The sequence below is a fragment of the Nyctereutes procyonoides genome, unplaced genomic scaffold (assembly GCF_905146905.1).
Source record: "Nyctereutes procyonoides isolate TBG_1078 unplaced genomic scaffold, NYPRO_anot_genome, whole genome shotgun sequence".
Classification (NCBI taxonomy): domain Eukaryota; kingdom Metazoa; phylum Chordata; class Mammalia; order Carnivora; family Canidae; genus Nyctereutes; species Nyctereutes procyonoides.
In genome coordinates this window covers 25,306,027-25,333,975 of record NW_026575024.1, presented here as the reverse complement: position 1 = coordinate 25,333,975, position 27,949 = coordinate 25,306,027, and the positions used below count along the sequence as shown (strand labels likewise).

The following is a 27,949-nucleotide window of genomic DNA, read 5'->3' as shown; positions in this document are numbered from 1 at the left end:
ATACATATGACCTTACCCCCTCCACCAACACCAGCTGGGTAGAACCCACAGAGGCCATGTTGGCTTTTGTTGCTTCTTCTCGAAAGACAGTAATAAGTTCCTCCAAACGTCTTAATTTTACCTCTTCTGGAACATCATCTTTCAATCTGTGATACGCCCGGGTCTTCTATTAAAAAAAGAGAGAGAGGAAAACAAGGACTCATAGAATCCCTTTTTTTTCTTCCCTCTGTTAAATCTTTTTTTAAAAAAAAAGATTTACTTCTAAAAAAAAAAAAAGATTTACTTCTTTTAGAGAGAGAGAGTGTGTGTGCACGTGAATGTGAGCAGGGGAAGGGGCAAAGGGAGACCAAAAAAGATAATCTTCACGCAGACTCCCTACTGAGCAGGGAGCCTGACGAGGGGCTCGATCCCAGGATCCTGAATCATGACCTGAGCCAAAATCAAGAGTCAGATGCTTAACTGACTGAGCCACCCAGGTGTCCCCCCATAGAATCCATTCCTAAGGTACAGAGGCAGACCAGATTCATTCCACCTACAAATTACAGACATATGTACAGGAATCTAAGCCATGTCAGGAGGGTTATCTAGCTCTCTTATTCTAAGAGAAAAAGGTAACTATGCAGTCAAGTCACATTTGTACAAGGGTTAAATTCTAAATCTAGTACATGAAAATCATGGACTCAAAATTTTGTTTTTTTTTTAAAGATTTTATTTATTTATTCATGAGAAACAGAGAGAGAGAGAGAGGCAGAGACACAGACAGAGGGAGAAGCAGGCTCCACACAAGGAGCCCGACGTGGGATTAGATCCCGGGTCTCCAGGATCAGGTCCTGGGCTGCAGGCGGCGCTAAACTGCTGGGCCACCCGGGCTGCCCCCTCAAAATTGTTCTTAATATATTTAAGGGATACAAAAGTAACCTTTATATAAATATACTAAATAACTTATGTACCATGTTACTTATACTTAGCACTATTTATAAGACACAAAATGCAAGGAAGCCTAAATGTTTATCAATGGGTTATTAGTAAAACAAGTTATGCTTTATCTACATATTAGAATATTACATCAGCAAAAAAAAGTAATGCAATAACTCAGGGCACCTAGGTGGTTCAGTTGGTTAAGCATCTGCCTTAGGCTCAGGTCATGATCCCAGGGTCCTGGGGTAGAGCCCCAAGTTGGGACCTCTGCTCAGGGGGGAGCCTGCTTCTCCTTCTCCCTCTGCCTGCTGTTCCACTTGCTTGTGCTCTCTCTATATATATCAAATAATATCTTTTAAATAAGTAATAACATGGCAACTCCGTATGTACTAATATGATTTCTCTCCAAAACATACTCTTAATAAGGTACAGATCAACATGTATGACAACTTTGGTGTAACAAGAACACATAGGGACGCCTGGGTGGCTCAGTGGTTGAGCGTCTGCCTTCGGTTCAGGGTATAATCCCAGGATCCGGAATCCAGGACAGAGTCCCACATCAGGCTCCTTGAGGGGAGCCTGCTTCTCCCTCTGCCTGTGTCGCTTTCTCTCTGTATGTCTCTCATGAATAAAGAAGAATAAAGAAGAGTGGTTGCCTTCAAGGAAGGAATTCAAAAACTAGGCAATGTAGGAAGAAGGAAGAACAAGGATTTCTCATTGAATACTATTTTGAACTTTTGAATTTTATATAACGAGCTTGTATTACCTAGTCCAAAAAAATTTTTAAAAGAAAATTTAGGGACACCTAGGTGGCTCAGTGGTTGAGCATCTGCCTTGGGCTCAGCGCATGATCCTGAAGTACTGGGATGGAGTCCCATATGAGGCTCCCCACAGGGAGCCTGTTTCTCCATCTGCCTATGTCTACGCCTCTCTCTCTCTGTCTCTCATGAATGAATAAATAAAAACTTAAAAAAAAATTATCCTTGGAAAACCTTTAAATTGTCCAAAACCATGGATGAGGTGTATACATGTATGTGTGTGTGTATATAGTTTTTTTTTTTAAGTTTTATGTACAAAACCTTATAACATAGTTGAAAAAGCTTATAACATAGTTGAAGAACCACTGAGCTAGATAAAAGTACAGTATAAGAGGAAAACCTCTATACCAAAGTGTGGTCACTGAAACCCATTGAGGCGACTGGAGGAATGAGAAATGACCCATGTAAATTGATCCCTGCCATTGAGGAAATGGTAGCAGACCAGAACTATCCTCTCTCTGCAGCAAAACACTTTACTCTCCCTTTCCTTATCTCCTTCTGCTTGATTTTCCTGGGAATTTATGTTACAAGAGAAAATCTATAGTGGCTATCAGTAGGTTCACTTGGCCTAAAAAAATGAAAACTAAAATAGCTGAGGATGGCTAGTTGGACAAGATTCATCTGTAAAACACATCACATTTGTAAGCCAAACAAGTCCTGCATACTGAGAAATGATTTTAGTTTTCTTATAAGGAGAATAGCATCCCTACTTCCACATTCCAATTCTAAACAATCTGGGCAGCCCAGGTGGCTCAGTAGTTTAGCGCTGCCTTCGGTCCAGGGTGTGATCCTGGAAACCCGGGATCAAGTCCCACGTCAGGCTCCCTGCATGGAGTCTGCTTCTCCCTCTACCTGTGTCTCTGCCTCTCTCTCTCTCTCTCTCTCTCTCTCTCTCTGTCTCTTATGAATAAATGAATAAGTTAATTAATTTTTTTAAAAAATTCTAAACAACCTAAACATAATTTAAAATATTTTATGAAAACAAATATTGTCACAAGCAATCCATTTTCATCTCAAATCACTGAATTGGATAAAATAGTAGACAGGTTGACTAGAAAAAATAAAGAAATGAGTGGTAAATAAGATCCTAATGGCTTCTCAAGGACTGCCTCACTGCCATTGTTTTTTCTTCCCAGTGTCTACAAGCAACCAGAAACTGGTCAGTAATTATGTCAGTGTCAGTACAGAAGTAGCTTCTCCTCCATTCCAGGGCTTACCTGTCTCATACTGTAAGCAAAAAGGAAGCCCATGTTGTACTGAACTTCCCGAAGCAAAGACACTGTCTGGAGGTGATCTTCCTCTGTCTCACCACAAAAGCCAGCAATGAAATCGCTGCTGAGGCTCACACCTGCAACACGTGACAAATGACAACATGTCACTGCTGCTTATCACGGAGAGAAGCCTTTGGCACTTGTGGGTTACAAAGGGATGAAAAGCAATTGCAAACCTTTCCTAGAGCTGCTAAGCCCATGTGCAAGTGAAACAGAATAGTCATTATAGAGCAAGATGGGATAGGCCTGCTTACCTAGCATGTTCCCACGCCAGAGCCTGGCTTCTCAGTCTATATTCTCCTCAGCAACAGAAAAGGCATTTTTACTTCAAATATTGGATTTAGAGACACAGCAGGAGTCCACATTTTCAAACTGGTCTTTCTTTTACTGGTAAAAACCTTGCAGTACCTCATAAAAACATATACTTTTTTTTCTAAAATTTTATTTTTTCATTTGAGACAGCAGGAAGAGAAGCAGAGGGAGAAGAACAAGCAGACTCCATGCTGGGTGAAGAGCCAGATGCAGGGCTTGATTATTCCAGGACCCTAAGATCATACCTGAGCTCAACCGACCAAGCCACCCACATGCCCCCTTTGCTCTTTTTTTTTTAAGATTTATTTATTTTAGAGAGAGAAAGCATGCATACAAGCAGGAGAGGGGCAGAGAGAAAGGAAGAGAATCTCAAGCAGACTCTGCATTCAGAGAGTGTGACCTCATGACCCTGAGATCATGACTTAAGCTGAAACCAAGAATTGGAAGCTTAACCAACTGAGTACCCTTACTTTTGTGGCTTAGTCAGTTAAGTGTTGGACTCTTGGTTTAGGTTTAGGTCATGATCTCAGGGTTATGATAGAGCCTTGTGTGGTGCTCCACATTGAGTAAGAAGCCTGCTTCTCTCCCTCTCCCTCTGTTCCTTTCCTGGCATGTGCACTCTCTCTCTCTAATAAATAAATAAGTCTTTATAAAGCAAATCTTTTATAAATTTTTTAAATAAAATCTTAAAAAAGGGGGCACCTGGGTGGCTCAGTGGTTGAGTGTCTGCCTTTGGCTCAGGTTGTGATCCCGGAGTCCTGGGATCGAGTCCTAAATCCAGCTCTCCACAGGGAGCCTGCTTCTTCCTCTGCCTGTCTCTGCCTCTCTGTGTGTCTCTCATGAACATAAATAAAAATCCTTTACAAAAAAAAAAAAAGAAATTTGGAAACAAATGTAGACGTTGTCAACCAAATCTAAATTAAAAGACTACAAAGTTGGGATCCCTGGGTGGCGCAGTGGTTTAGCGCCTGCCTTTGGCCCAGGGCGCGATCCTGGAGACCCGGGATCGAATCCCACGTCGGGCTCCCGGTACATGGAGCCTGCTTCTCCCTCTGCCTGTGTGTCTCTGCCTCTCTCTCTCTCTCTCTCTCTCTCTCTCTGTGACTATCATAAATAAACTAAAAAAAAATTAAAAAAAAATAAATAAATAAAAGACTACAAAGTTAATTTTATTAGGCGGAAGGGAAAAGAGAAAAAGGAGTAAGAGTTAAGATAATAGGAAAGCAATTACTGCTAAGTACACATTTTTAAAGATATCAATTGCCCTCAACTAATTTAGACCAAATTAACTTTGCCAGCTAACAAGAAGGAACGAGGTCTGTCCCATAAGTTCAGAAACACAAAGACTATAGAAAAGACATCTCTTTAGCCTTGAGGCCACAAGCTGATCCACACCTTTGTGAATATCTAGCAAGACATTAAAAACCAGAAAGGAGTAAAATAAGAAGAGGAAAATAAAGAAGAGCAAAAGAAGCATAAAGAGTATCATAAGGTAGTATCATAGGCGTTGCCTGTATCTGATAAAAACACTGTGGTCACTGGTAGAATGATGTGCTCAAAAGAATACATTTCTTAAATATACCTGGAATAGATTCTCTAATATGATGAATTAACTCCACATAAGCTTCTCTTGAATATCTGCAATAAAGAACAAAAAAAGAAAATGCTTAGATGAATTAGTCTTCTTTAACAGATACTACTATGAAAGAAAAAAATAAAAAAATAAAAAAAGTAAAAGATACTACTATGAATTACCACATATAACCAACCCCTCCTCATCCACACAAGATAGTACAAAAGTAGGTTAATGTATCCAAAAGAGCCCTTTGGATCCAAATCCTGTAGTGTATCCTAATCTACAGCCCATGAATCTTTAGTTCAAGAACATACATTACTTTAAATAGCCTTTTTAAAAACAAATAGGGGGCACCTGAGTGGCACAGGTTAAATAATAGGCTCTTTTTTAAAAAAAGATTTTTATTTATTTATTCATGAGAGACACAGAGAGAGGCAGAGATATAAGCAGAGGGAAAAGCAAGCTCCATGCAGGGATCCCGATGTGGGACTCGATCCTGGGACTCCGGGATCATGCCCTGAGTCAAGGCAGACGCTCAACCGCTGAGCTACCCAGGCATCCCAAGACTCTCAGCTCTTGAGATCAAGCCCCATGCCAGGCTCTACACTCAACAAGGAGTCTGCTGGAGATTCTCTGTCCTTCTCTTACTGCCCCTCCCACTCAAGCTTTCTCTCAAATAAATAAATAAATCTTAAAAAAAAATAAGTAAATAGGTAAGTAGCCCTTTTTATTTAGAAAGAACAGATTAAACACTTAAGAGGATCTCTAAAATTGCCAATATGGAAAACAAGGCAAAGCACTAGTTCCATACAGCTTGCCATTTGTTATCTTACCCCTTCAGTCTTATCTCTGCAATACATGTTAGTCCTGAAGTAAGTGAACACACAAAGATATGTTTAAATTCCAAGACTTAAAAAACTTTAATGTTAGAAGCTGCAAGATTCCAGTTTCAAAAAGAGTATGCCACATAGTAAATAATTAATAGAAAAACATGCTATAGGCACCTGAGTAGCACAGTCAGTTGAGCATCTGACTTGGTTTTGGATCAAGTAGCGATCTCGAGGTCATGAGATCAAGCTCCGTGTCTGGCTCTGTGCTCAGTGCACAGTCTGCTTAAGACTCTGCCCCCTCTCACGTGCCCTCTCTCTAAAATAAATAAATAAATCTTACAAAAAAAAAAAAAAAAGAACATACTAAACAAATGACATGAATGATTCAGTCCTTAGTCTATTACTTATGGAGTAAACAGAAGCAAGCTTATAATGTCCATGAGTTTATTCCTTGAACAGATATTTATTGAGCAGCTACCATGTGCCACACACTCTACTACATTCTTAGACATTGTGTGTTCCATAAGAAAACATGGAGAGGTACAGGAAGCCCCCTCCCCAAGCAAGTCTGACCCCCTCCTCATGGTCTCCAATACACGGCTGCTTCCACTCTGGGCTGGTAGGTGGATCTGTTTACAGATGTTGTCTCTCTCATGAATCAGCTGTAGAACCTAATCAGACAAAACGTATTACACATCATCAGAGTCTCACCAAAGAATCCTGCAGAAACGAATGCCATGTCCACTGTTTCTCTACCAAGGTTAATTTTCAAGTAATTAACTGGCCAATTAAATCAAACCTATGAATTACCCAAATCCTTTACTTTTGCTCAAGCAATGCTGTCTGTCCCAGACATTTCATTGATGGCATCTCTGTTAAAGAGTAAAGAAAGCAAGCGGAGCTCAGATTCAAGCCATGGGCTGACACAGACAAGAAAGGAAAAATGGTATTTGTTTCATCTAACTTTCAAACTAATTAGCCACTTTAAAAGACACTATCGGGCAGCCCGGGTGGCTCAGCGGTTCAGCGCCGCCTTCAGCCCAGGGCCTGAACCTGGAGTCCCGGGATCGAGTCCCACATCAGGCTCCCTGCATGGAGCCTGCTTCTCCCTCTGCCTGTGTCTCTGCCTCTCTCTCTCTCTGTGTCTCTCATGAATGAATAAATAAAATCTTAAAAAAAAATTTTTTTTTTAAAAAGACACTATTAAGGGCAGCCCGGGTGGCTCAGCAGTTTAGTGCCACCTTCAGCCCAGGGCCTGATCCTGGAGTTCCGGGATTGAGTCCTCCATTGGGCTCCCTGCATGGAGCCTACTTCTCTGTGTCTCTGCCTCTCTCTCTCTCACTCTCTCTCACTCTCTCCCTCTGTCTCTCGTGAATAAGTAAATTTTTTAAATCTTTAAAAAAAAAAAAAAAGACATCATCAAGAAACGAACTAGACGGGGCACCTGGTTGGCTCAATTGATGGAATGTGCAACTCTTGATCTCAGGGTTGTGTTCAAGCCCCATACTAGGTGTGGAGATTATGTAAAAATAAAATCCTTAAGGGGCGCCTAGGAGGTTAAGTCGGTTACGCATCCAACTCTTTTTTTTTTTTTAATTTTTATTTATTTATGATAGTCACACACAGAGAGAGAGAGAGGCAGAGACATAGGCAGAGGGAGAAGCAGGCTCCATGCACCGGGAGCCCGACGTGGGACTCGATCCCGGGTCTCCAGGATCGCGCCCTGGGCCAAAGGCAGGCGCTAAACCGCTGCGCCACCCAAGGATCCTGGCATCTAACTCTTGATTTCCGTTCAGGTCATGATCTCAGGGTCCTGGGGTCAAGTCCCGCATCAGGCTCTGCAGTCATCAGGAAGTCTGCTTGAAATTCTCTTTCTCTCTCTCCCTCTGTCCTTCCCCCTGCCCTTTGTTTGCATGCTCTCTAAAATAAATAAATGAATCTTTAAAAAGTAAAATATTTTAGAAAAAGAAACGAATTGCTAAAAAAAGACTTAAAAAATATGCTGACAAAAGATTTATATCAAGAATACATAAAGAGGGACACCTGGGTGGCTCAGTGGTTTAGCATCTGCCTTTGGCTCAGGGCAGGATCCCACGGTCTTGGGACGTAAGAGGCTCCCCACAGGGAGCATGCTTCTCCCTCTGCCTGTGTCTCTTCCTCTCTCATGAATAAAATTTTTTAAAAAAGAAAAGAAAAGAATGCATAAAGAACCTTTAGAACTCAATAAGAAGGCAATCCAGTGGCGAAAAGGTAGGGGTGGGGCCAAAAGACAGATATTTCACCAAAACAAAAATCGAAAAAACAAAAAGTTTTCATATGTAGGCTAGACACTCTACACATTGCTAAGGCACTTTGATAAAGTACCTTCCATACTTTTTACCTATTTCCCAACAACCCAAAATAGGAGATAATTATTAACTCCATTTTATAGATCAGAAGATGAGAATCTGACCTTAATGACCTTGAAGACAAATTTTAAAAAATATATCAGGGATCCCTGGGTGGCGCAGCGGTTTGGCGCCTGCCTTTGGCCCAGGGCGCGATCCTGGAGACCCGGGATCGAATCCCACATCGGGCTCCCGGTGCATGAAGCCTGCTTCTCCCTCTGCCTGCGTCTCTGCCTCCCTCTCTCTCTCTCTCTCTCTCTGTGACTATCATAAACAAATAAAAATTTAAAAAAAATTTAAAAAATATATATATATATCAGCCCTATCTCTGCCCTACCTGGGTGGACTTTAAATCTTTGGTGGAATTAAAGGGCAATACAGCAATACACCACAAGATTCTCTGAGTGAGATTCAAGGACTGCTGCCTTCCACTGGGTCCAGCCTTTGGTATGCTTAAGGATACTGAGAAGAGCTTGGCACAGTACACTGTCGATACTCACCTCATCAGGAAAGTCTTTGGGGTGGGGAGAGGTGAAACGGATCCTCATTTCAGGATCTACTCTGGAGACCTGATCCAGAAGGTAAGCGAAGCGAAGGCCCCCTTTCTTGGGTTTATAGTTGGTAGAAAAGCCACGGCTAAGGTTAGTAGATACTGCATTGTTGAACTGGACCTCTGAACTGTCCTGAAAACTATTAACATTCTGACCAAGAAGTGTCACTTCTTTCAGTCCCTAAGAAAGAGAAAATATACATTGGAAGCAATTTAAAACTTTTTTGATAGTTTCATGCCAAATCACTACTTGGAATTAGTTGAATCTACCAAGAGCCATCCATAAATATATCCTCTTCTATCTTTAACCCAATAATTTCACATTTGGGCATCTTGGCCGAAGAACTGAACTTTAGAATAAAACCTCAAATAAAAATTACCAGGACACCGGGATGGCTCAGTGGTTGAGCGTCTGCCTTCAGCCCAGGGCTCCCTGCATGGAGCCTGCTTCTCCCTCTGCCTGTGTCTCTGCCTCTCTCTGTGTCTCTCATGAATAAATAAATTGAATCTTAAAAAAAAAAAAAAATTGCCGTCAAAGGATTTTTTAGAGTAGCAAAAAACTGGATACAAACTCGATGTTCAATGATGCTAATCTATAATACCATGAACCAAATTATGACAGTATTATGCCAGTTGAATATTACATGATTATTGCCTATTCTTTCCAAAATAAATATTTAGCCTTGTAGAAATCAAGTTTCTACACCTAACTTACAGTTTACCAGAATTCAGAGGAGTATTTTTCCCCCCAGAGGAATATTTTTAATGACAAATGAAGAAGCAATCAAATCCAGACATATCTGATCTCTTAACGTATCATTTAAAGCAAACAACAAAAAAGTGAGAGGGCTGTTTTAAATTAAGAGGAATTGAAGAAGAGGGCCTGGGGGACTCAGTCGGTTAAATGTCTGCCCTTGGCTCAAGTCACAACCCCAGGGTCCTGGGATCAAGTCCCACATCGGGCTCCTTGTTCAGTGGAGCCTGCTTCTCCCTCTCCCTCTGCCCCCTCTCTCCTTCCCTCATGTGCTTGCTGTCTCTCTCAAGTAAATAAATAAAATTAAAAAAAAAAAAGAGGAATTGAAGAAATATAAAAACCAAGTAAAACCACAAATCTTAATTGGATCTTGGTTTGAAAATAGAATAGCAATAAGATATCTTTGAACAATTAAGAAATTTTGAGGGACACCTGGCTGGCTCAGTGGGTAGAGCATAGAACTCTGGATCTCAGAGTGAGTTTAACCCCCATGTTGGGTATAGAGATTACTTAAAAACAAACTTTAAAAAAAAGAATTTTTTTTATTTTTTTTTAAAGAAATTTTGAATATGAGTTACATAGTATATAATACTAGTTGTTAAATTTCCTACATGTGGTATTGGTATTATAGTTACGAAAGGAAAAACTCTTTAAGATACATACCGAGGGATCCCTGGGTGGCGCAGCGGTTTGGCGCCTGCCTTTGGCCCAGGGCGCGATCCTGGAGACCCAGGATCGAATCCCACGTCGGGCTCCCGGTGCATGGAGCCCGCTTCTCCCTCTGCCTGTGTCTCTGCCTCTCTCTCTGTGTGTGTGTGACTATCATAAATAAATAAAAATTAAAAAAAAAAAAAAAGATACATACCGAAATATCCAGTGTTAAGTAGCCTGATATCTAAAACTCACTTTCAAATGTTTCAGAAAAAATATATTTATACATCTATAGAGATAGGCTGATAAAATAAAAGTGTTATATGACAAAAATGTTATTAAATATGCTTACCATACTAGTCTTTCAACTTATCTATTTTTGAAAATTCGCATTATAAAATTTCAGTAAGTAAAAAATGGTTGCTATAAAGACTAGGAATCCACATACCATAAATCAAATTTTTACCAAAATAATGTCCAGGTAATGTTCTTTATAACTTTGCTTTATCTTTATTTAAGGGCAGCCTGGGTGGCCCAGTGGTTTAGCACCGCCTTCAGCCCAGGGCATGATCCTGGAGACCTGGGATCGAGTCCCACATCAGGGTCCCTGCATGGAGCCTGCTTCTCCCTCTGCCTGTGTCTCTGCTTCTCTCTCTCTGCCTCTGTGTCTCTCATGAATAAATAAAATCTTTAAAAATAATAATAATAATAATAATAATAATAATAATATTTATTTAATAATGGCATGACTAGGAATTTATCCTATAGATATAATCATCAAGATGGACAAAAATAATTGCATAGAGAGGACTTCTACACAGCACTATTTTAATAGAAGAACCGAAAGCAATTTGAAAGCTATTATCCTATAAGTAATCCTACGAAAAATAAAGCTAAAAGCTGTTAGTGACATAGGAAAATGCTCACACTATTAAAAACGATACAAAACTGTTAAACTATGAGACCACAACTACATAAAAGTATGTTTTTGGTTTTTTAAAAACCCTATTTTTTCCTAATCAGAACTCTACTCTAGGACCATTATGCAATGCATTTAATTGTCATGACTCTAGTCTCCATAAAGACTAGGAATTATTACAAGGTATGACATATTGCTAATCTAAAAAAACAGGATAGGGGCTCCTGGGTGGCTCATCAGTTGTCTGGCTCTTGGTTTTGGCTCAGGTTGTGATCTCACGGGTCATGGGATTGAGCTTCATGTAGGGCTCCACACTTAGTGAGGAGTCTGCTTGAAGATTCTCTCCCTCTGTCCCTCCCCCAACTCAATGTCTCACTCTCTCAAGTGAATAAATAAACCTTTAAAAAAAAAAGTGGGGTTCCTGGGTGGCTCAGTTGGTTAAGTGTCTGCCTTTGGCTCAGGTCTTGATTCCAGGGCCCTGGAATTGAGCCCAGCTTTGGGCTTCCTGCTCAGTAGAGAGCCTACTTCTCCTTCTCCCTCTGCCTGTCACTCCTCCTACTCTCCGTCATATAAATAAAATCTTTTAAAAAATTGAAAAATAAGGGCAGCCCTGGTGGCTCAGCGGTTTGGCACCACCTTCAGCCCAGGGCCTGATCCTGGAGACCCGGGATAGAGTCCCACTTCAGGTACCCAGCGTGGAGCCTGCTTCTCCCTCTGCCTGTGTCTCTGCCTCTCTCTCTCTCTATTATGAGTGATTAAATAAAATCTTTAAATAAAAAATAAGAATAACAAAAAAATTTTTTAAAGATTTTATTTAGGGATCCCTGGGTGGTACAGCAGTTTAGTGCCTGCCTTTGGCCCAAGGTGCGATCCTGGAGACCCGGGATCGAGTCCCACATCAGGCTCCCGGTGGATGGAGCCTGCTTCTCCCTCTGCCTGTGTCTCTGCCTCTCTCTCTGTGTGAGACTATCATAAATAAATAAAAATAAAAATAAATAATAATAAAATAAAATAAATAAATATTTTACTTATTTGAGAGAGTGACAGAGCAAGCATGAACAAGGTGGTGGGGGGATGGGCAGAGGGAGAGGGAGAAGCAGACTCCCCTCTGAGCAGGGAGCTGATGCGGGGCTTGATCCCAGGACCCTGGGATCATGACCTGAGCTGAAGGCAGATGCTTAACCACTTGAGCCACCCAGGCGCCCCAGAATAACAAAATTTTTTAAATATGATGTGGATCCTGGATTGGATCCTCAAAAAAAGGTTATTAGTTGAATACTGGCAAAATCATTGGGGCGCCTGGGTGGCTCAGCAGTCTAGCATCTGCCTTTGGCTCAGGACGTGATCCTGGTGTTCTGGGATCAAGTCCCGCATCAGGCTCCCTGTGTGGAACCTGCTTCTCCCTCTGCCTATGTCTCTGCCTCTCTCTGTCTCTCATGAATAAATAAATAAAAATCTTAAAAAAAAAAAAAAGAAAAGAAAACTGGCAAAATCAGAATGAAGTCTGAAGTTAGTTAATGGTAATGTATCAATATTAACCTTTTAGTTTTGACAAACATACCAAAGTTACATCAATGTTAACATTAGAGGTAACTAAACAAGTTTATTATTAAAAAAAAAAAGAAAGAAACTACATATACGTATAAAAAAAACATTAACAGCCAAATGTAGAAAGAGTTGTGGGGCAATTTGAATATGGGTAGACTAGGATGAGATGAGATGATTGATATTTAGCAAATTTACTTAAATATGTTAGAATTAACAGTATTGAAAATAATTTTAGGGGTGCCTGGGTGCCTCAGTGGATAAAGCATGCGACACTTGATCTTGTGGTTCCAGCCCCACATTGGGTGTAGGGATTACTCAAAAAAATGAAGTCTTTGGGCACCTTGGTGGTTCAGTCGGTTAAATGTCCAACTCCTCATTTCAGGTCAGGTCATGATCTCAGGGTTGTGGGATCAAGCACCACATTGGGCTCTAATCTGAGTGTGGAGACTGCTGGGGATTTGTTTTCTTTCTCTCTCTCTCCCCCCCCCCACCCTGCCTCTCCCCCAGCTCGAGCTATCTCTGCTAAAATAAATAAATAAAATCTTTAAAATACAATAAAATCTTTAAAAAAAATAACAAAATAACCTTATTTTGTAATGCTTAATTACTCAAGGGTGAAATATGCTGAAACACTTTATCAACAATAAAAAATAAAGCAAATATGACAAAAGGTAATCATTAAATTATTGAAAACCATCCGAACTACCCAGGAGCCCCAATCATTATTAAATTTAAGTGACTGTTACCTGGGGAAGAGGGGGTCATTATGCAATTCTCTCTTTTCTGTGCATTTAAATTTTTTTCATGTAAAAAAGAAACTTCGGGGATCCCTGGATGGCTCAGCGGTTTAACGCCTGCCTTTGGCCCAGGGTGCGATCCTGGAGTCCCGGGATCGAGTCCCTAGTCGGGCTCCCGGCATAGAGCCTGCTTCTCCCTCTGCCTGTGTCTCTGCCCCTCTCTCTCTCTATGTCTATCATGAATAAATAAATAAAATCTTTAAATAGATAGATAGATAGATAGATAGATAGATAGATAGATAGATATAGACAGATAGATAAATAAATAAACTTTAAAAGGAGGCTGCTTACTGATGACTTCCAGTCAATAACCATGATTTAAATAAACACCATTCCTTTAAAGGAATATTATTCTATTCTCTTTGCAACTGTTGTCTAAAAATCTAAATTAAAGAAAAAATCTTTTAAGAAATCATCCTTAGGCAAAATAATTAAACAGATACTTTAAAACCCAATGCAGAATCTTAATTCTTCATATATCAGTAGCTTTGAATTCATCAAACTTCACCTTAATGTTATTAAGTTCCTTCTTTTATATGCAAATACCCTAGAAAGGTTAGGTAGTTTCTGTCACCACCTCAATCTATTTAAACAGAACATCTCTCTCTTGAAGAGTAAGTTCTGGTACTGTGGAGTTGGAAGAGGAGGAGGAGACAACTTGAGACCAGGAAGCACTTGAAGAGGTAGGGTATGGAAAATACCTCACAGTGCCTGTGAGCAACCAGGGACCAAATCAGGGAACTAAAAATTGAGGAACGGGAGATGAGAAGAGAGCACTGCCATAGTGTAAGAACAAAGACAAATTACTGACTGAAAACTGGAGCAGGGGCTAGCCTCCCACAGTTCCTGAGCCAAGCAAGTAAGGAAACAGGAAACTCTAGTGGAAGAAAAGCTTCATATTCCCACCTACGGTCCTCCTTCTCAGGGCTAGAGGATCCACGCCTAGAGTTAGCATGGACCAGCTCCCAATAGGAAGAAAATAGCAATTATCTCCCCTCTAGCCTCTGATGGGATTTGCTACCCTCATCTATTCTCTGTCCCTCATCTAGTGAGCTTGCTCTGTGATAAAATGAACAAGATATTTGGGAAGTCTCCCTAAAATAAATCATTCTCTGAAAATTTACTATGTGCCAGGGAGCTTAAAAACATTTAGGGATGGAACCCTGGGTGGCTCAATCAGTTGAGGGGCCAACTCAATTGATCCTGAGATCAATTCCCATGGTGGGGTCTATGCTCAGTGGGAAGTCTGAGATTCTCTCCCTTCCCCTCTCCCTCTGCCCCTTCCCCAACTCTCTCTAAAATAAATAATAAATCTGAAAAAAAAAAAAAAAACCCAGCATCACTTGTGGGGGGCCTTGGTGGCTCAGTCAAGTGAGTGCCCAACTCTTGGTTTCAGCTCAGGTCATGATCTCAGGGATCAAGCCCCATGTTGGGCTCCCAACTCAGCACAAAGCCTGCTTGTGAGTCTCTTTCTCCCTCTCCCTCTGCTCCTCCCCCTGTTCATGCGTGTTCTCTAAAAAGAAATAAATCTTTTTAAAAAAATTTTTTAGGGAACTTTCCAGAACGCTCGGTGAGACCCGGAGGAGCGGCGGCTGCCCGAGCTGCGCCCAGCAACGCGCTCCTTCCCGCTCCCCCACACCGGCTTCGGCCCTCTCACCGGCTGTAGAAAATGGTGAAAGAAACCACTTACTATGATGTTTTGGGGGTCAAACCCAATGCCACCCAGGAGGAACTGAAAAAGGCTTACAGAAAACTGGCCTTGAAGTACCACCCTGATAAGAATCCAAATGAAGGAGAGAAGTTTAAACAGATTTCTCAAGCTTATGAAGTGCTCTCTGATGCAAAGAAAAGGGAATTATATGACAGAGGAGAACAGGCAATTAAAGAAGGTGGAGCTGGTGGTGGTTTTGGCTCCCCCATGGACATCTTTGATATGTTTTTTGGAGGAGGAGGCAGGATGCAGAGAGAACGGAGAGGTAAAAATGTTGTACATCAGCTCTCAGTAACCTTAGAAGATCTATATAATGGCGCAACAAGAAAACTAGCTCTGCAAAAGAATGTGATTTGCGATAAATGTGAAGGCCGAGGTGGTAAGAAAGGAGCAGTCGAATGTTGTCCCAATTGCCGAGGTACTGGAATGCAAATAAGAATTCATCAGATAGGACCTGGAATGGTTCAGCAAATTCAGTCTGTGTGCATGGAGTGCCAGGGCCATGGGGAACGGATCAGTCCTAAAGATAGATGTAAAAGCTGCAACGGAAGGAAGATAGTTCGAGAGAAGAAGATTCTAGAAGTGCATATTGACAAAGGCATGAAAGATGGCCAGAAGATAACATTCCATGGTGAGGGAGACCAAGAACCAGGACTGGAACCAGGAGATATTATCATTGTTTTAGATCAGAAGGACCATGCTGTTTTTACTCAACGAGGAGAAGATCTTTTCATGTGTATGGATATACAGCTGGCTGAAGCCCTGTGTGGCTTTCAAAAGCCAATATCTACTCTTGACAACCGAACCATCGTCATCACCTCTCATCCAGGTCAGATTGTCAAGCATGGGGATATCAAGTGTGTGCTAAATGAAGGCATGCCAATTTATCGTAGACCATATGAGAAGGGTCGCCTAATCATCGAATTTAAGGTAAACTTCCCCGAGAACGGCTTTCTCTCTCCTGATAAACTTTCTTTGCTGGAAAAACTCCTACCTGAGAGGAAGGAAGTAGAAGAGACTGATGAAATGGACCAGGTAGAACTTGTGGACTTTGATCCCAATCAGGAGAGACGGCGCCATTACAATGGGGAAGCATATGAGGATGATGAACATCATCCTAGGGGTGGTGTTCAGTGTCAGACTTCTTAATGGGGCCGGTGAATAACACTGCTGCTGGCATTTTATATGCAGTAGTGGATGAGTGAAGGACTATAATCATAGCTCACTACTTGCTATTGTTTTTGTTTTAATATTCAACTATAGTAGTGTTTTAAAAGTTAAATGAAGAATAAACTCAAATATAAAAGCTCAAAAAAAAAATTTTTAAACTACGGGGGCATCTAGCTGGCTTACTCAGTACAGCATTGAGTTTGAGCCCCATGTGGGATGTGGAGATTACTGTAAAAAAAAAAAATTTAAACTACAACAATCCACCCAATAACCCAGAAAGGAAGTTACTATTCTATCTTCTTTTCATAGATTGGCAAACTATGTTTCAAAGAAGATAGTTAAATGACCAAGGCACCAAACCAGAGGATGCTACAGCCAGGATTGACAATCATCTGATTCTAAACTCATGCTCTTTCCATTCCACTGTGCTGCCTCCTCAGCAAACTTCACATAGATCTGCCTATAATTTATGAGCAGCAAATCAGATATTTACCCAGGTATTTCTTTCTGGCCAGATATGGGTTCTAAAATTTACAGCTCAAAGATAGCACACGCAGCAAAACTAGAAAGGTTGTCCTCATCCTCCTAAAACACACTTGTAAGACAAAGCCTGGAGAACTTTTCACCTGTTCTGAAAGCTTCCTCACTTCCTCTAGAATGGAAGCAACAGGTCGACTCCTCTCCCGGCCACGTGTGAAAGGAACAATGCAGTAGCTGCACATGTTGTCACAGCCTCGCATAATAGACCTAGGAAGAAAAGCATCAAAACTTAGTAACAGAAGTAACCGGAGCCTTACTCCTCCTCAAGGAGCAGGACACAGCTACCTTGGCATTATCCTTTGGCTCTGAATCCTCTTGGCACCACATTCAGACTGGACCAATCTGAGGCATTTTAAAGGCAGACTTTTTTTTTTCTTTAAGAACCAGAATCTGGGGATGCCTGGGTGGCTCAGCAGTTAAGGGTCTGCCTTCGGCCCAGGGCATGATCCTGGGGTCCTAGGATTGAGGCCGTCGGGCTTCCTGCACGGAGCTTGCTTCTCCCTCTGCCTGTATCTCTGCCTCTCTGTCTCTCTCATGAATAAATAAATAAAATCTTTAAAAAAAAAAAAACAAGGGCAGCCCTGGTGGCTTAGTGGTTTAGCACTGCCTTTGGCTGGGCATGATCCTGGAGACCCGGGATCAAGTCCCACATCAGGTTCCTTGCATGGAGCCTGCTTCTCCTTCTGCCTGTGTCTCTGCCTCTCTTTCTGTGTGTCTCTCATGAATAAATAAATAAAATATTTAAAAAAAAAAAAAAAAAAAAACTAGACTCTGATCACAAGATAGAAACCACATCATAATTGGTGGATATAGCAGTTACCCAGAGGGAGCACAGTGGTGAGAAAAACAGAGTGCAGATATACTACTTCTGGCATATCTGTATCCCATCAATATAAAATATAAATATACTGTTTGAACTTTTTTCATCTAGAGCAGAAAAAAAATATAGAATGTGTATAATAAAAAGAAACCTCAGATTTGAGACAGAGGGTTCTGGGACACCTCAGGGCGTGGATCCTGAGGTCCAGGGATGGAGTCCCACAACAGTCCCACAACAGGCTCCCTGCAAGGACCCTGCTTCTCCCTCTGCCTATGTCTCTGTCTCACTCTCAGTGTCTCTCATGAATAAATAAATAAAATCTTAAAAAAAAAAAAAAAGGGCAGCCCAGGTGGCTCAGCGGTTTAGCGCTGCCTTCAGCCCAGGACCTGATCCTGGAGGCCCAGGATCGAGTCCCACGTCAGACTCTCTGCATGGAGCCTGCTTTTCCCTCTGCCTGCCTCTCTCTCTCTCTCTCTCTCTCTCTCTCTCTCTCTCAGTCTCTCATAAATGAATAAAATAAAATCTTAAAAAAAAAAAAAAGACAGAGGGTTCCATATTTCTCACTCATTCCTAATCCGATTATTATGGTATATAAATTAAATCACTCTCTTTCTTCCATTTGCATCCTGTATTTGAAAGCCTCAAATTATGTTAAGGAAATAATTATGAATATGTATCAAAGATGTTCACTGAAGAACTGTTAGATAAATGTTAGTTATTATTTTCATTAAGCATTCCAACAATGGAGTATGCCATTAAAATGACAGAGGTTGGCAAACTTTCTATAAATAAACAGAAAATTAATTAATTAATTAAAATTAGATTAGATTAAATTAAATAAAAAACAATCAGTAAATATCTTGGGCTTTGCAGACCATACAGTCCCTGTCCCTAGTCAATTGCTATTATAGTAGCAAAAGCAGCCATGGGTAACATATAAACAAATGAGCATGGCTATATTTCAACAGAACTGTATTTACAAAAAACAGGCTGTAATTTTTTTTGCCAATTTGCCAAACTCTGTTATAGAAAATTTAATGCCATGAGAAATGTTCACCATTTATAATAAGGTTATAAAACCAAGTAAATTGGGATGCCTGGGTAGCATAGTCTGTTAAGCATTAGAGTCTTGGTTTCAGCTCCGGTCCTGGGATCTCACAGCCCTGGGATCAAGCCCATCAGACTCCGCTTAGGATTCCCTCTCCTCTCTTCATCCACTCCTCCCCACTGTGCTCCCCAACCCCCTCTAATAAATAAATAAATCTTTTAAAAAAATAATTAAAAATTTAAAATTAAAAATTCCAAGTAAATCAAGAGCCAATTTTTACAAATAAATGCAGATATAAAGCATATACAGAAATAATATTACAAAATGATAACTGTTCATCATTAGGTGTTTGGAATAGATGATTCTGACTTTCTTCATGTTTTTTCTATCTTTTCCACATATTCTTCAACAAATATGAACTCTTGTCACTAGAATTTACTAAAGTTCCAGTTAAAGTTCAAGAAGAAAAAAAAAGGAATAGGAAAGCTGACAATATTTTTTAAGTAAAAAATTAAGAGTATATACAAAGAAGGGTAAGAAAGACCCCATATCATGTTTATGAATGGATATGCAAAGAATACTTCTGAAAGAATAATACAAAAAATTACTAACAAGGCTATCTCTGAGAGACTGGTATGACAGGTGAGGGAGTCTGACTTCATCATTTTTTAGTTTTTTATGTTTGTACTATATGCATGTGTTAATTTTTTTAACACAGCAAAATTAGCGCTTTTTTTTTTTGTAAATAGACTCCACACCCGGCAGAGAGCCAAACACAGGGCTTAAACTCATGACCCTGAGATCAAGACTTGATCCGAGATCAAGACTCAGACACTTGGGATACCTGGGTGACTCAGTGGTTGAGTGTCTGCTTTGGGCTCAGGGTGTGATCCTGGGGTCCTGGGATCAAGTCCCATATCAGGCTCCCTACAGGGAGCCTGCTTCTCCCTCTGCCTATGTCTCTGCCTCTCTCTGTGTCTCTCATGAATGAATGAATGAATCAATCAATCAATCAATAAATAAATAAATAAATAACTCAGACACTTAACCAACTGGCACCCTTAACGTTATTTCAAAAGTGAGAAAGGAGAGGATCCTTGGGTGGCTCAGCGATTTAGCACCTGCCTTTGGCCCAGGGCATGATGTTAGAGTTCCTGGATCAAGTCCCACATAGGGCTCCCTGCATGAAGCCTGCTTCTCCCTCTGCCTGTGTCTCTGTCTCTCTCTCTCTCTCTTTCTCTCTCATGAATAAATAAATAAAATCTTTTAAAAAAAATGAAAAAGGAGGAGCACATGGGTGGCACAGTCGGTTGGACATCCAACTCTTGGTTTTAGGTCAGGTCATGATCTTATGGTTCTGAGATCGGGCTCTGCAATCTGTGAGGAGTATGCTTGAGACTCTTTCTCTGCCCCTCCCTATTCCCACTCCCAACCCCAGCTCATGTGTATGCATTCTCTTTTCTCTCTCTCTCTAAAATAAATAAATAAATAAAAGAGAGAAAGGAGGTGTTCACTCCCGGCCTCTTGGGTGGTGTTCTCACACGAAAGCAGAAGTAGCACTAGGGCTTGTCTGGACTGGCATGACATCAGCATAAGTCTCATCCAGAGAGAGCAGCACGTTGGCAGCTTGTTGGCCTGACTCAGCAACAGCCAGCAGTCGAGGAAGGTCCCGATAGGCATCTGGACCTGCCAAAATATCCACCATTTTCTCCCTGTTGAGAATCTCCTCCTTCAATCTCTCAGCCATACAGCCTGGAAAGGAAAAAAAAAAATGAGCACCTGTTTCCAAATTCATCTATTCTCATGGCTACTTCTCAGTACACATATCTCCAACTATGATCAGAGACAAAGGCACAGAAACTTCACAAAGAGTTTAGCATTAGCATCATCACTCCTCAGATTTGCCCAATACTTCATAGCACTAGAACCTGCATCTTCCTATACAAGAAAACCACAGGAAGCAAGCAACTAAAGAAATTCAATTAAATACCCAGAAAAAATTAAACCATCCCCAAAAAACATTTCTAAACATGAACCATCTCTTTTTTTTTTTTTTTAATTATCTCGTTTTTCAACTGAAATTTACTTGGTACTCCAAAACCTTATTTTTAAAAATAAAACTTACATACAACTGCACTTATATCTTTTATCCCTTTTTTTGCCCATAATGCTCAGTAAAACCTTTAAGAAATGAATTAACTATGTATGCTGCTATTTTCTGTATCCTAAAAAACCCATTGTTTATTTGTAGGGCTATAGAATTTCAAAGTCTTGGGGCACCTGAGTGGCTCGGTCAGTTAAGCGTCTAATTTCAGCTTAGGTCATGATCTCCAAGTCCTGAGATCAAAACCCACACTGGGCTCTCTGCTCAGCAAAAAGCCTGCTTCTCCCTCTCCATTTCCCCCATTTGTGCTCTCTGGCTCTATCTCTCTGCCAAATAAATAAATAAAACCTTTAAAAGAAAAAAACAGTTCAAATGATGAATTTTATCTTACATATATTTTACCATAATAAAAAACAAAGTATCTAGGAGATTTCTGAAATTCCTAACAAAGATATAACCAGGGACTTCTATAATGAAGGAACTGAAATGAAACATTTCAGCAAATCCTTCCAATCTTCTACATCACTTAGTACATTAATCTGTATAATAGGATATGCTCCAACTATGTTTTGACCCATCATCAAAAGAAATTAATTTAATTATTCCACAATGGGCAGTCTGTTTTAAAGTTAAACACATTAACTAAATTCTGAGACCAAGAGGGTACAGATTATTCATTTTTTAAATATGCTTCCCAATTATCCACATCAGAGCTGTACTAGAGAACTTTCTAAGATGATAGAAATGTTCTTTATCTGTGCTGTCCAAACTGCTAACCACTAATTAAGTGTGGCTAGTGAGCAGTCAATATGTGGCTAGTGAGAGTGAAAAAGTGAATTTTTAATATTACTTTATTTTACTTATTTTTTTTGTTTTTTTTTTTTTTTAGATTTTATTTAAGGGAGAGAGAGAGAGAGAGAGAGAGAGAGCATGCAAGAGCAGGAAGAGCTGCAGGGAGAGGGAGAGGGACAAGTAGGCTCCCCGCTGAGCAGGGAGCCTGAAGCAGGGCTGGATCCCAGGAACTGAGGATCAGGACCTGAGCGGAAGGCAGATGCTTAAGCCACTAAGCTACCCAGGTCCTCAAAGATTTTTTTTTTTTTTAATAATCTGTATACCCAACATGGGACAGCAACTCACAATCCTGAGATCAAGAGTTACATGCTCCACCAACTGAGCCAGCCACGGGTCCCTAATTTTAGTTAAAGTTAAATAACCACACGTGGCTAGTGGCTACCGTACTGGTCAGTGCAGATCTAGATCTTCACTTGGGCATATATCAGGAGTCAAGATGAAAGGTGCCTCTGCTATAAATTCATGCTGCTCTTTCATATTCCAAACCCTCTCCTATCCATAACTCTACGCTGCCATAAGCCACATCAGACTCTAGGAAGGATAGGCCACTTTGAGTACCTATTACTTCAAGGAACTATGAAAAGCCCTTTTATGAGCTTTACCTCATTTAACCCTACAGCCTCTGACATCAAACACAAGAATTACATGAGGTGTATAATAGTTCTTCAAACACTAGGAATCCAGCCTCTAAGGGTTTCCCAAGTATCAAAACACAAAATCTGCAAATTACCGGATACCTAGAATCCCAATCCTCAGAGGTACTCGGGAGCGGAGCCGTTTTGTCTTCAGGGCTTTAAGCTGTTGTAAACGATTCCAGATGGTCTGCTCTGCCTTCTCCCTACAAAAATCAAAAGAGGCAGAACTGAACCTGAAAATAAACTATAGCACAAGCTAAAAGAGTAGGACAATGGAAACAAAATTAAAACAAACTTCAACTTTTTAAATGAAAATCTATCTTTTAGGTTAAGGAAGATAGGCAGGGAGCCAACTGAAGAAGCATCACTTGCTGTAATTTACCATTCCCACAATGACACCCTTCCTGAATATCTTCAAACCTGACAAGCCTTTTAGTCAAATTCAGAAACAATCTACTTCACAAAACCTCACAGAGTTTTGCCTACTCTTCAAATGCCCTATCACTTTAACTATATTTTTTCCTAGAGTTATAGCAACTTCTCTTTCATTTTTTACGTAGTGCTTTCTGCCAGACGTTAGACCTATGCTGTGTCTCTGCCTTAGTTCCTGTATCAGACTAAGCTCCTTAAAGCCAAGCTCCATGGAAGGATTCATTTCTGAATCTCCCAAAGCCATGTAGTTCAGTATCTCATAGCAGAAACACTCCAAACAAAAATGTTGGATTATAGTAATACTAAGGAAACATTAACACTAATACCTTGTACACAAAAACAAAGTAAGAAACAGTATGTTCACTTCTGAGGGATGTCACCATCTCTACACTGACTGCACCCTAACCCTTATGATATGAATTGTATCGTAAACACGTGCCATTACCTGCAAGAGAAACCTTAGGAAAAGTTGGATGCCTCTGCATATTCTCAGTTTCCTCATCTATAAAACAGGTTTGATAACAGCACTTACTTCATAGGGTTGTTGTGAGAATTAATTAGTGCATGTACAATGCTCAGCACAGGACCTAGTACACAGTACGTTCTCAGCAAATGCTAACCCAGTTCTATCAATGCTATCTCCACTGCAGTAAAATTGCAAGTCCACTGACTCATCTCCACAGCCTGGCACTGTTAACTCTGGCATAAAATATATTCACTCTCTAAGTAAACAACAAACTCCTACCTGATGGAACATGTGACAAGGAGGATCACATCAGCCTAAGTGGAAAACAAGGGGAAAAAAAGGAAAATTATAATCTTTGCAATCTCCTTATAGAATCACTACTCATTGTCCTTTTTTAATTACTGTGGTAAAACATACATACCATAAAATTTACCATTTTAACCATTTTTAGGTATATAGTTCAGTAACATTAACTACATTCACCATCACCACCACCACCAAGCTCCAGAACCACTGGGGAACTCCCAACTAAAACTCTGTACCCATTAAACACTAATTCCCCATTCTCCTCCACCTCACAGCCCATTTTTAACTTAGTTCCTTGCCTAAAAGTGAGCACCACCATAGAAGTTTCAAAAATAAATGAAACAAAAATATACCTTAGTTCTATGCTACACACTTTACTCAAGGGAACTCACTCTCACCAGGCCATACCCTATTTCTGAAGTCGTATCTAAAAAGTGGCACAAGAGCACCTGGGTGGCTCAGTGGTTGGGCATCTGCCTTCAGCTCAGGGCGTGATCCCAGAGTTCCGGGATTGAGTCCCACACGGGGCTCCCTGTGAGGAGCCTTCTTCTCTCTCTGCTTTGTCTCTGTCTCTCTGTATCTCTCATGAATAAACAAATAAAATCTTTTTAAAAAATAAAAACTGGCACAATAAAAGTCTCACCCAGGCCCAGAAAACAATGGAAGGAGAAAATGCATGTACCTCTTGGAGGTTCCTGGTCCGCAAGTAGCCACTCTTCTGTAAGACAGACCAGGCTATCTCTGTGTCATTCACATTCATCTGGCAGCCATAGGTCTCCAGATAGACTGCAATAAGAGAGGGATTCCGCAGTAGGCAAACTAAAAGGGACCACATGTCTCAAAAGGTCTCCTTCCCAAATGCCCCAGAAACATCTGAGGGAACTGGTTGTCCACTAAATCTCCTATGGCCTCAATTCTAAGACACCATTAATCTCCAGTTGTACCCTGAATTAATGACTTTCAGAACAAAAGAAATACTACATCATATATATACATAATCACAAACCATATCATTTAAAATACAGGAAAAACATGTACCTGAGAATCAAGGCAACTGGTTATAAAAACAATTAGAAAAGGGAGGACTAGCTGATAGTGCTGATTATCAACCTGAGGGAAAAATTTAAATCTACACATTACACTCCTCCTTCTCAAATGATTCTCCAACCTCTTGGCCAGTAGCAGTGGCCAGAGGGTACACAAAGCCACAAAATAAACATGAGGTAACTTCCTACAATAACTTAACAAGCATATTAATGAAAGCAAGCAATGGGGTGCCTAACTGGCTCAATTGGTAGAGCACACAACTCTTGATCTCTAGGTTGTAAGTTCAAGCCCTACATTGGGTGCAAAGATTACTTAAAAATAAAATCCTAAAAAGAAAGAACAAAAGAAAGAAAGCAAGCAAGCATGGCTATATTATGATGTAAAACATACGTGCAGGGAAGCCTGGGTGGCTCAGTGGTTAAGCGTCTGCCTTTGGCTCAGGGCATGATCCTGGAGTCTCGGGATCAAGTCCCACATCGGGCTCCCTGCCTGTGTCTCTGCCCCTCTCTCTCTCTCATTCTGTGACTCTCATTAATTAAATAAATAAAATTTAAATAAATAAATAAAACGTGCATAAAGTTTTAAAAACATCCATTTCATACTCTGGCAAGCCCTTTGAAATTAAATTCCTCTATCAACCCCTGTCCCCAATAGCACACTTAAATCCACAGACTCAAATAAAATCCAAATGAAGTTAAAAGTTGATGAAAAAAACATATGAAAACCAAGAGAAAAAAAGAAATAATTTTTAAAAGAAAGAAACATTGGGGTTTTTTTTAAACCTTCCTTGGCTCACTTTCTTGTCTTAAAAAAAGAAAACACCAATATTTATGTCAGAGAACTGAGGAGAACAACGAATATATATATTTATATATATATAAAGGACTACAAAATACCTAGCAGGAGTCACAAGATGTACATACTCCTTTTTTTTTTCAAGATTTTATTTATTTATTCACAAGAGACAGAGAGAGAGAGAGAGAGACAGGCAGAGGAAGAAGTAACAGGCTCCATGCAGGGACCCCCATGTGGGACTTGATCCCAGACTCCGGGATCACGCCTTGAGCTGAAGGCAGACGTTCAACCACTGAGCCACCCAGGCATCCCCATACTTGATTTACTAATTCAACTCCTAGATAGTTATCCTGGAAAAAAAATTTAATAGGAGATATATATATAGATAGATATATAGATAGATAGATACACTCATTTATATTCATATGCATGGGTGTACATATGAACAGACATAGCATCACTTATAAAAATTTTTAAAACAATTTAATGTCCAACTTTAGGGGACAGGTACATCATAGTATAGGTCAATGTAATATTTTGTACCAATTTTTAAAAATTTAATTACGGGGGCACCTGGGTGACTCAGTCGGTTAAGCATCTGCCTTTGGCTCAGGTCATGGTCCCAGAGTCCCAGGATGGAGCTCAGTGGGGAGTCTGCTTCTCCCTCCCCCCTCTGCCTGCTATTCCCCCGACTTATGCATTCTTTCTCTCTCTCTCTCTCTCTGTTAATACATAAAATCTTTAAAAAAAAATTTTTTTTTTATTTTATAGTGGTGCCTGGGGGGCTCAGTTGGTTAAGCAACCTGATTCTTGATTTGGGCTCAGGTCATGATCTCAGGGTCATGGGAGAGAGCCCTGCATGGGGCTCCACGGTCAGTGGGGAGTCTTATTAAAGATTTTCACTCTGCCCCTCCACCTACTCACATGAGCATGCATACACACACTACTCCCTCTCTCTCTAATAAATAAATTTTAAAAAAGAAGAAAATCAGGTTAGGCATAAAGAGGGAATTCCTACAGCACGAATTGTGAAAACTGTCTTATGACTTAAGACCTAAAAACCTAAGAGATCTAAAAATCACAACAGAGGGATGCCTGGGTGGCTCAGTGGTTTGAGCATCTGCCTTTGGCTCAGGGCATGATCCTAGGATCAAGTCCTGCCCAGGCTCTACACAGGGAGTCTGCTTCTCCCTCTGCCTATGTCTCTGTCTCTCTCACTGTGTCTTTCATGAATAAATAAAATATCATAAATAAATAAATATCAGAACAGAGATTATAGGGTTTCCAAAGGTAACTAAAGAGAGGACTCCCCAGAACTTCTACCCCCACCACCAGTCACATGGACCAAAAGTATGAGTTTCTTTTATTTTTTTTTTAAGATTTTATTTATTTAGGGGCATCTGGGTGGCTCAATTGGTTAAGCATCTGCCTTCAGCTCAGGTCATGATCCCAGGGTCCCGGGATCAAGCCCATCAGGCTATCTGCTCAGCAAAGGACCTGCTTCTCCCTCTCCTTCTCCTTCTTGCTCTGCCTACTTGTGCCCTCTCTCTCTCTCTCTCTCTCTCTCTTTCTGTCAAATAAATAAAATCTTAAAAAAAAAAAGATTTTATTTATTTGAAAGAGAGAGGATGTGAAAAAAAAGAAAAAAGAAAGAGAGAGAAAGGAGCACCAAGTACACACATGCTAGGCAGAGGGACACAGGGAGAGGGACAAGCAGACCCTGCTGAGCACAGAGCCCTACAGGGGGTTGATTGGGGGAGCCCCGGTGGCTCAGTGGTTTAGTGCCGCCTTCAGCATGGGGTGTGATCCTGGAGACCCGGGATCGAGTCCCACATTAGGCTCCCTGCATGGAGCCTGCTTCTCCCTCTGCCTGTGTCTCTGCCTCTCTCTCTCTGGCTGTCATGAATAAATAAATAAAATCTTAAAAAAAAAAAAAAAAAAAAGATACTTAACTGATTGAACCAACCAGGCACCCCAAGTTTCTTTATATCAATGTTACTTTAGAAGTCTCTGACAATTCCATAACTAGCAGCTATTCCCAGACTATTAATCCTCCAAAGCTGGGTCTACAATAAAAAAATAATTAAGAATCAGGCTGTCGATGCTGGAAAGGAACAGAGCAGGAAGTCCAAAGAGAGAAGAAAAATAAAACCAACCTTTTCTCTGCCTCCCTAAAAGTTCTTCCACTGTGACATAGGGGGGTGGGTCCTCCATGTCTGGCTTCTCTTGAGGAGCTGAAGCATTTCTTAAAAAATGCTGAAAAGTTGGCCCAGTGGCCAGCCTGGAGCTGAAATCCTTCTGAACTCCATCTTCCTGCTGCTTCTCTGGACTGGGATATGCAGTGCTGGGGAGACTACTAAGTGCCCTGCAGGTCCTGAGCAGCAGCCAGGACACAGAAGCCAAGGGCCCCCACCTCTGTGTTTGCAGGACACACTGTAAAGGATGCATGGCACTAAATCAGCAGCCCAAAGTCTGCAAAAGAATAACAGGTATCACCAACATTTATTGAACACTATATACAGGGTAATGCTTTAAAAGCTTCCAGTGTACTAATATTATTTAATACACAAAAACACAAGAAGATACACTTAATATTATCCCTATTTTGCAAGTTTAAAAAAACTGGGGCAACTTGCCCAAGATCACACTAAGAAATGCTAAGTAAGATACAAATCTAGGTAGTTTTCAAAAC

At 40.6% G+C, this 27,949-nt stretch overlaps 2 protein-coding genes across 5 annotated transcripts in view; one reads left to right on the top strand and one right to left on the bottom strand.

Moving 5' to 3' along the window:
• CDK5RAP1 (CDK5 regulatory subunit associated protein 1) overlaps positions 1-27,949 on the bottom strand; it is a 57,216-nt gene that overhangs the window by 26,226 nt on the left and 3,041 nt on the right. For 3 of the 4 annotated variants that reach the window (XR_008661292.1, XR_008661293.1, XM_055300757.1), the window contains exons 2-12: positions 27,414-27,729; positions 24,098-24,201; positions 23,389-23,423; positions 22,314-22,414; positions 20,162-20,372; positions 16,839-16,959; positions 8,613-8,843; positions 6,299-6,396; positions 4,902-4,957; positions 2,954-3,084; positions 17-166 (exon numbers count right to left, since the gene is read on the bottom strand). Coding sequence is in view for 2 of the 4 variants with exons in the window: in XM_055300757.1 (XP_055156732.1) it covers positions 17-166; positions 2,954-3,084; positions 4,902-4,957; positions 6,299-6,396; positions 8,613-8,843; positions 16,839-16,959; positions 20,162-20,372; positions 22,314-22,414; positions 23,389-23,423; positions 24,098-24,201; positions 27,414-27,705 (1,530 nt within the window). In the remaining 2 variants the exon portion in view is untranslated. The remainder of the gene's footprint in view (positions 1-16; positions 167-2,953; positions 3,085-4,901; positions 4,958-6,298; positions 6,397-8,612; positions 8,844-16,838; positions 16,960-20,161; positions 20,373-22,313; positions 22,415-23,388; positions 23,424-24,097; positions 24,202-27,413; positions 27,730-27,949) is intronic. The other variant, XM_055300772.1, reaches the window with a different exon arrangement.
• On the top strand, positions 14,879-16,373 carry LOC129494073 (dnaJ homolog subfamily A member 1-like). The gene has a single exon (XM_055300777.1). The coding sequence runs from the start codon at positions 15,001-15,003 to the stop codon at positions 16,189-16,191; it is 1,191 nt and encodes a 396-aa protein (XP_055156752.1). The 5' UTR covers positions 14,879-15,000; the 3' UTR covers positions 16,192-16,373.